This window comes from Xenia sp. Carnegie-2017, unplaced genomic scaffold, assembly GCF_021976095.1.
Source record: "Xenia sp. Carnegie-2017 unplaced genomic scaffold, XeniaSp_v1 HiC_scaffold_14, whole genome shotgun sequence".
NCBI classification, from domain to species: Eukaryota; Metazoa; Cnidaria; class Anthozoa; order Malacalcyonacea; family Xeniidae; genus Xenia; species Xenia sp. Carnegie-2017.
This window is the reverse complement of record NW_025813447.1, coordinates 7,715,533-7,724,293: the sequence shown is the minus strand read 5'-3', so window position 1 is coordinate 7,724,293 and position 8,761 is coordinate 7,715,533. Positions and strand designations below refer to the sequence as shown.

General features: G+C 31.9%; 1 protein-coding gene across 2 annotated transcripts; it reads left to right on the top strand.

The window, feature by feature from the left end:
- Positions 1-718: 718 nt before the first annotated feature.
- LOC124434794 lies at positions 719-7,476 on the top strand. 2 transcript variants are annotated; one of them, XM_046984703.1, is made up of 13 exons: positions 719-1,230; positions 1,389-1,497; positions 1,761-1,984; positions 2,252-2,301; positions 2,457-2,541; positions 2,736-2,912; positions 3,011-3,156; positions 3,732-3,840; positions 3,962-4,045; positions 4,250-4,317; positions 4,950-5,108; positions 5,180-5,249; positions 5,454-5,522. In XM_046984703.1, exons 1-11 carry the CDS (start codon positions 769-771, stop codon positions 4,966-4,968), a joined length of 1,533 nt encoding a protein of 510 aa, XP_046840659.1. In that variant the 5' UTR covers positions 719-768; the 3' UTR covers positions 4,969-5,108; positions 5,180-5,249; positions 5,454-5,522. The 2 variants fall into 2 exon arrangements, with proteins under 2 accessions (XP_046840659.1, XP_046840660.1); XM_046984704.1 differs by lacking the exons at positions 719-1,230; positions 1,389-1,497; positions 1,761-1,984; ... (5 more) ...; positions 3,962-4,045; positions 4,250-4,317 and adding exons at positions 4,325-4,429; positions 5,677-5,864; positions 6,124-7,476.
- The last annotated feature ends 1,285 nt before the right edge of the window (positions 7,477-8,761 follow it).

The following is an 8,761-nucleotide window of genomic DNA, read 5'->3' as shown; positions in this document are numbered from 1 at the left end:
TCTAATAGGTATAAGACTTACGTTTGTCTAATATTGTGCAATTGCAATTTACGAGACGAGAGCCAACATTCACATGCATGTTTGTATATTATATTATTTAGTTCAAACCAACAACAACAGCAACAACAACAACAACAGCAACAACAACAACAACAACAACAATAGTAACAACAACAACAACAACAACAACAACAACAACAATAGCAACAACAACAACAACAACAACAACAACAGCAACAACAATATCAACAACTTGTTTTATCATATCGATTCCTATCTACGATCTTTGTGGTTATATTAAAGATACATCTTTGTATATCACCATGCATTGTTCGTTTCTGTTCGATTGCGTTCGAATTACACTATCTGCGCACCATTCGATGTGTACCTAATATAGCTCAGTGGAAATATTATGATTATAGTCGATATTCAACACTGTGCCAGATTGCGACAAATTTAGTGATAAAAAGATTTCTAAAACAAATGGACTGTTCCATGTTATAGCATAGCATATAAACTGTAACATCAGGAAAATTTGAAGCTTTTAATTTGCTTCTTACTGAGTGTTTTATGCTACAATGCATGGATCTTTCTCATCCACCCGTTTCACCAATTCTAAAACGCTTAAAGCGTTAGTTCTAATTTTTAGAAATGCGTTACGAAGCGTCAATAAAATGTATTCCGCGCATTCTACAAGATATGTTACACTAGGTTCCAGTTTCTTTAGATAATGTGTAGCTCCGTGCAGCTCCGTACATTTGGTTCAAAATGGCTACTCGCCCCTCAAAGCGATTCAAATCTTGCAAACTTCGCGTTCGATCTATCTCTACGAGTGGCAAAAAAATCACGAAGAATATTGCTCTGAAAGCTTCAAATCGTATTTCAAATGAATTAAAGTCAACAAATGTCCCTTCTAGTGCGATAGAACGACATAATTTGTATGAGTTTGATGAAGGTGAAGGTTACTGTGATGAAGAGCATGCTTATGCAACAAACTATCAGAACAGACGGGAAAAGGAATTTCAAGGCTGGCAAACCATTCGAGAGTCTTTGTTAAACGGAAGAATTGAAGAAGAAGTTTTTCTTAACGAAGAAAAATGCTCTGAATGTGGTGTGATTGGGGTAGAATTTCGTTGTAACGAATGCGCACACGAAAAATATTTTTGCAAAGGTTGTGCTGACAGCACTCACGAAACAAGCAACTACTTCCATGTGCTTGAACGGTTTAAGGTATGGATGGAAAGAATAAAGATAAATTCAGTTATGATGACGTTTTGTGGTGTATAAGTTTGGTGATCAAATGTTGATTTCAATTCATGTCTTCATGGTCATTGTATCATACATTTGTATAAACTGCTATTGAAACATAGCTTGCATTATGTTTTTAGGATGGGTATACATTACCTTACTTTCCCAATCATGGTATTCTTGCAGCAAGGCATCAGAAATCTTGCCATAGTGCTCAAGCAAGAAATGTCATTTGCATTGACCAATATGGTTTGTTTACTAGCTTAGATATAGTCACTTAATGATTGATAATTTATCAACGTTAGCATTTTGTTGATACATAAGGTCTTTGCATGCTCATTTTTTTAAATCAGTATTTTTTCTTTAAATACTAGCTTCATGGTAAATTCTAAATTTTATTGCAAAGCTCATGTTCAATTACCACCTACCCTCTTTCTTTGTGATCTTTGTATGTTTCATTATGATACTGATAATGATGATAACCAGAACTTGCAGTGTATTTTTTCAAATAGGCCGGCAACATCAGAAACAAATTCTGTTTTGTGAGTGTGAAAAAGATTCAATAACGTTAATAAGATTGAAACTTTGGCCTGGCAGTGCTACTCGTCCCTCTTTAGCTTTTCATTTTAAGATGATGGAGTTGGCTGAAACCTTACTTCTTGAATGTCATGTTTCACTTCGAAAATTCTGCGATGCTCTAAAAATATGGACAAAGTGCTCCTCTTTACCATTGTGGGTAAGTATTCATTTCACCCTCCCCCCCCAAAAAAAATCCTGTTTGCACAGCTGCCCATGATATAGATACCCCAGAGCAGTGCAACAGCTTGTTAAAAGTTTGTAACAATTACTAGTTACCTGCCTAAAACATAGAAAAACTTGGTTTTCTTGAACTGTAACCTTAATCTTTCATAGAAAGGCACATTACAAAAGATTAAATATTTCACCCTGCTCCTGCTCTTGTTGTGCATGTGTATATTGTTGTAATTGTTTTATTTCATTATAGATTAAGAACATGTATTCAACACTGAACAGCAACTCATTTGATGAGTTTCGGTTTGTAATATAAATTAGTTTCATAAACTATAATTATTGTGTAAACTTAGATGCAAAAAGTACTGTAGAAAGACTGAGGGATGTGATCTTGAAGTCTCATGATTGCTCTGGTAATAGTGTATGATTGAATTTTTAGTGGTTTCTTTATTTTGCAGGTATCATCGGCATTTGTTGAGAAATGGTTACCCGCTTGTAAAGCAACATGTCCCAGGGAGATATTTGTGCCCTCTCTGTCCCAAAGTACGAAATTTATAATTGTGCATCTCTTGCAATTCGTTCATAGCTAGCTTTCTTATTCTAAAAATTTAATAGACATTTGTTCTATGGAGTTGTACACATTTAGCCATTAAACACAATATTTAAAACAGTTGTAGGGAAGTTGTTAATGTCTTCATTCTAAAAGCATCATTGTTATTCATTTCATCCATTGATAGCCTGATGAAGCTGGTACTCTGATTGAATCAATGGATGCTTGTTTTGGTCTTGTGAGAAAAAAGACTTCAGGGAAGGCTCAGTTCTTGTCAAGGCATAATTCCATTTTGTTCCACAATCAAGAAGAAGTTGATTCATTTGTTGATAACTACACTTCAAGTGCTGAACAAGCTAAAACTGTAAGTATTGGGAAATGTGGTTGAATTTCAGAAATTGTCTTCCCTCAAGTTTGCTATTTTATGTACTTTTGAATATTACGAAGCCTTTTATTGTTAAGGATTGTCATGAGTTTAAGGCAGGTGAAGAAACTGACATGATTCGATCAAAAGGTAGAAACAAATTATTCGATGAGAAAGGTGTTTTTGGTTGTGTCTGCCGGCATGATTACCCTAAAGGATTTATGAATATAAAACATGGAGAAAGGTATTTTTTGAAGTCATTAACATAGTTTCTTTAATGTTTAAGGCAATCATTATCCACTTACTATGACCATACCACAATGACCTACAGCTTATAGTCAGGCTATCTAAGCATCATTTACTACAAACCTGCTTTCATGTGAACATACTAGCCCCACCCCATCCTCCCCACCCCATCTTTGTTTCAAATATTGCAATGATTATAGCAGGCAAGATTGTCTAACCCCATTAGAGTTAATAAAAAGTAGAAAGTCTGGTAACAGTCATGACATACTTTCATGCAATGAAGTGATCTTTTGTGTACCATTTAAAATCTTTCCAAGTGGCAGGCTCTTTCTGTTGTATAGCTTTAGTCATTCCCCAAAATGATACAAACATGTTATGTTAATTCGATTGTAGCAGTTAGCCCTGGGCTACTAGCCCATTGCACTTCGCCTTTTGAAACTATATTTCAAATTTCAATTGAACACGCTAATGACCTTCGTGAAACTTCTGTTGAATGTTGCTGTGTCTGCAATATTAAGAGGTTTTACCAAAATCATGTAATGTCCTAGCTGCAGTATTTGCTTCTTTTTTTAGGATTGGTTATTCAGTTTTTAGTGTCAAACACCAGCTCTCTAACTCCAACGAAAACACAACAATAAAAATCATGTATGACATTGCATGTACTTTGAAGGCACACCTAATGGTTGGTTTTTTAAAGCATTAATAGTTTATTTTGTTTGCTTATAATGACTTTGTGCAGTAGAGTTCATTAAACCGTAATAAAACCAAGTAAAATTGTATTGACATCTTCTGTTCTTTTCCAGAAAAATGGAAAGCATGATTTTGTGAAGAGAGCCGATTATGCTATTCCTGTCTTCCACTGCTATGGTCATAAGTCCTCGTGTCAGGTTTGTACATTTTATTAATTTTATTTCTCTGATGATAACAATACATCTTATGATAGATTTAAAAGAGACTGTTCTGTACGTACTCAAAATGTTTTGCTATCATTGCATCCACGTGAACAATATTTATTGGGTACGAAAAATAATGTTCGGTCTCAATAGAAATAGTTATAAGCAGCTAATAGCAAATTATTTGTTGTCGTGTAGATACAATTTAACCCAAGAAGAAAAAAAGGATATGGATTAACTGATGGGGAAGGAGTGGAAAGACTATGGTCATTTCTTCGGGATTTTCCGGCATGACCAAGGAGATGAGCTCTGGTCGCCGTCTTGATATTCTGACAGATGCTTTACTGCACTATTCTTCTCGTCGACTTGAACACTTTGGTTGGTGTGTTTACTGAAAGTACACGTGTTAGGCTCAGGGAAATAACTTCTTTTAATAGTCAAGTTGATTTTGAGAACATTTGCAATACGTGTATTTGATAGACAAAAATTTTATCTTGATGGGGTTTTTTGGCCAACAAGTAGGTGATTGAAAGCTGGAATTGACATATATAGGACAACACGATCGCTTCAAAAAGTGTCAACACCATACAATATTATAGACTTTTAGAAGGAAATAGCGTCCCAAAACTTGTACTGTGTAAACGTTTTTTGTTTACTTGAAACCGGTATAGAAAATGCTATATCTTCAATGCACGTGTGTTTTCATCTTTTGCAAGGGCTCTTAAAATTGATTTAACTATTTAAAGAAATCCTGTCCAAGACCCTGATATAATCACTTTAGTAATGTACACACAACTGTTTGATCAGTCAACGTTTTGTAAACTAGTAACCCCTCCCCCCCCCCTTCTGTTTTTTGTATATTATTTATTTAGTGCTGGAAGTTGTTGATTTTTTTTAGGATCTTCATTAGCTGCTAAACTTAAAAGATGTCCTGAACTTATTACTAACACGCAATCACAAATACAAGAGTTATTTTCGAAGCTAGATGTTCTGTATGACTCTGATTTATTAGAGACATGGATGAAGGAAGAAGAAAAACTAATTAATGAGAAGAATTGTATGTAATGTGCCTTTCCATCAACTTGTTGGCTCATAATTTTTATTAGATGACTGGATTATTTCTTGTAGCAAAACGGGCACTTCCGTTAACATGGCAACAAAAATATGTGGAAAGTTTATTGCAACTTTACCAGCTAAGGTACTGTAGGTATACAATTTTGATATATAAAGTTTATCAAGTGCATGAATAAATATTTTTACAAATGCGATTCTGTAGTTTTGCTCAATAGGTTGCTGAGATAAATGCGTGATGTCGTCACTGTTTATTTTGTAGTGTATGGCTTTGTGTATGTAATACTGAAGTAATTAATCATTACTATCAGATGACATTTTTTCGTTATAGAATGCAGATTGCTTGTATTCAGGAAGTTGATCATGGTCACTTTGCGGATATTGTAAAAAAGACTAAGAAGTTAGGCAAGCCTTTTGACTATATGAATTGTGCATTTTTTTTGTCGCTGATAAAACCTCATGAATAAGTGTTGAGAAGAATTTCAATCTCCTTAAACCAATAGTCGTTTCGTTGTAATATTATCGTTTAAATTTGTTTTGATGTATTTTTTTAGAGTAACGAAACAGGTTGAAAACATTGAGAGGAGAAAGAAAGTGGCGAAGAGGTGGAAACCTGGGGAGAGAGAATTTAATACGGCAGCTTTGTCGCTGGAGCTGAAACGGAATGAGTCTGTTATTGAGTCAGCATTTTCTTTAGCAATTGAAAGGATGTTCCTTGTATCCTTAAAGAATAAATATGCAGGTATTCTTCCTAATGTAACATTTAAATATACTGCTAAGCATTTCAAACGTCTTTCACTTTAGTGCGTGCGTACTTGCCCAGTCCTTTTAAGTGAGTGTCATTTAATACTTTTAATACTTCGAATTGGAATTATGAAAAAAACCCATTGAATAGTAGTTTTTACAGAAACTGTATTGGTGGTATACTGCTTTAGTAAAATTATGAATGCTATATGACTTTAACTTGTATTTATTGAACCGAGCGTTATCTTGCGTTTCAGATGGCCAAGCGATAGCCGTTAAACTTTCCAAACAAATAACGCAGAGAACAAATTCCATTAAAACTACAATAGCCAAGTATAATGCATCACTAAAGTCTTTGGAAGATTGGATTGAAGGATTACCTAGAAAAATTGAATTCGACGAAGCAAAAGATCCAAGGTCGCAACTTTATTGTGATTTTAACTTTCAAACAAATAAAGATACAGTACCGTTCACTGCTAAACGTTCTGCTATTGAGTTGCATAACTTTCTTGAAAGATGCAAAGAGGAACAAGAGATGTTAGAAATGGAAACAGAAAGACTAGTACAATATTACTTGGATAAGAAACAAGAACTGGAGTCCTATATCAATGTTAATGGGGAAGTTCAGAGCAAAATCTTGAGAGGAACTGTAGCAAATTTTAAGAAAGATCTAATTAACATAAATAATGCCCTGTATTCACTGAAACATATGTTAAATGACTATTTAACAGAAGCTAGTAAGAGTAAATTACCATTCTTCAAGATAGAAGCAGAGCATGCATTATCTATTTTGCGTCCAACAAACATAATTGAGGATACATTAGAGATTGAAACCAGTTCAGTTGATAACGAGACTGACTGCGAATCACTGCTTCAATTTTCAGATTTTGAATCAGACACCGAGTTAGAATAATTCCATATACACACGTGTATATATATATAATTATAAGTTAATAGTGAACGCTTTCGCTATATGCAAAGCTCAACTTTATAGGTTTGAGCGCTCTGGGGACTTTACAAAACAATCCATACAATGTGTAACCATACATCCTGTGTCCCAAGTGCAGCATTCACCATTTTACTAGGGTGATAGCTGTAGGTCACATTGTTATACACTTTATGTATATGTATATATATAGGAAGTTTATATTTCTCTTTTACAACATATTTTGATAATTGTTTTTATAATAAAGAATTAAGTGCAGTATCAGCTAAAAAAATTCCTTTTTTCAGTGATAGAATTAAATTTATATTTTATATAATTATAATATGGATTACAATATTTCATTCTATTACCCTCTAATACATCTCCATAGTATTTATACAAATTATTTTTATAAATAATATATTTTTTTCATTGAAATTCATTAGTTTCTTCAAATTTTAAGTCCAGAAGTATATCTAGTTTTTGTTAGTAATTAGTTATTATCTGAATCATCATACTCCAATTCAAATATTATATATTTTGAAAATAGAATCAAAGGACCTTTTTTATATTTCATTATATGTATTGATTGTAAATTAAAATTAGCACTAGCATCTAGTTTAGATAATCCACCATTTAAATTAAAAAAAGTTTTTTATGTAATAATAAAAAAGATGAAATATTATTTGGTTTGCTATCGGAATTTCTTATACTGTTTGGTAAACAATTTTGCACATTAGTTACTTCACCAAGTTCTGGGATTTTTGTACATTTCCACTTGTAAAATGAGTAAATTATATGGAAGTGCAGAAAAAATATTTAATTTAATACTGCTCCTTTTTTGAGGTTTTTTTGTTTTAAACTCCTTATTCGATATAAAATATTATTTTTATTAATTCCTGTTAAATTAAATGGATATAATATATCCATCTGAGGAATAAAAAATTTTGAGATAAAGTATCAGTATGTTGCAGTAATTTAATAGGTCGTAATTTAATTTCCATTTTTTAAATCAATTTGACATTCCAACGTTATATTTATAGAATCAAATGGTATAATTGCCTTGATGATGCAATACTTTTATAGTTAAATTTTTAATAATTGAAGAAATTAATTGTTTTTTTATAATTGGAGGATTGTACACAAATAAATTGTCTCCACTTTCATTTGCATAATGTAAAGGAACAATACATAACAATTCCCTTTTTGAATTACCAACAATTTCTCTATCAATTTTGTCACGATATATAAACATTTTATTGATTCCAACTGTCTCATCAGGAAGATATGGACAATGAAATAATTTTATTTTTTTCACAAATTCACGTTTCTTACAATCAAATCCAGAGTCAAATGTATATTTTATTACTTCTTTGTCTAACCCCAACATAAAACTTAATTTTTTTGAAAAATTTAATTTAAATTCAATTGTATCATTTCCTGAAGCATAATCAGTATATTTTATTTTGCTTATTATAGGTTTTATCCATATATAATTTTTAAAATCATATTTTTGCCCTGATTAGAATAAGATTCTTTCCCTTGGACATAGTAACAAATATATCCATTTGTCAAAATTATATTTTTTTTACTATTTCTATTCTTAAAAAATATTATAATCATTTAAATATTCATTCACAAGCGATATAATTTTATTGTTATATATTCCCAATGGTATTTTAATTCTTGGTAAATTAAACTTTAAAATTGGATATAAACTTATATCAATATTTTTAGTTGTAACATCCGTTTGAATAAAAGATTTCGAAAATTTTAATTCTAAATCACACCAGAATTCATCTACATTAATGTTTTTGCTGTTTTTGGATAAAAAAACGTTTAACACTGTTATGTATTTTTTATTATTTAATGCATCAATTTGACCAGGTAATGTTGTAGCAAAATGATTAATATAGATTTTTTAGCAATTTTTACTATTAACTTTTCAAATTAATGTAATATTTTTCATT

Bases quoted from the DNA above. Each gene is read 5' to 3' on its own strand.
- LOC124434794 (XM_046984703.1), top strand. From the start codon at position 769: ATGGCTACTCGCCCCTCAAAGCGATTCAAATCTTGCAAACTTCGCGTT. The intron at 2,542-2,735 runs GTACGAAATTTA...ATCCATTGATAG, and splicing joins TGTGCCCTCTCTGTCCCAAA to CCTGATGAAGCTGGTACTCT. The intron at 2,913-3,010 runs GTAAGTATTGGG...TTTATTGTTAAG, and splicing joins GTGCTGAACAAGCTAAAACT to GATTGTCATGAGTTTAAGGC.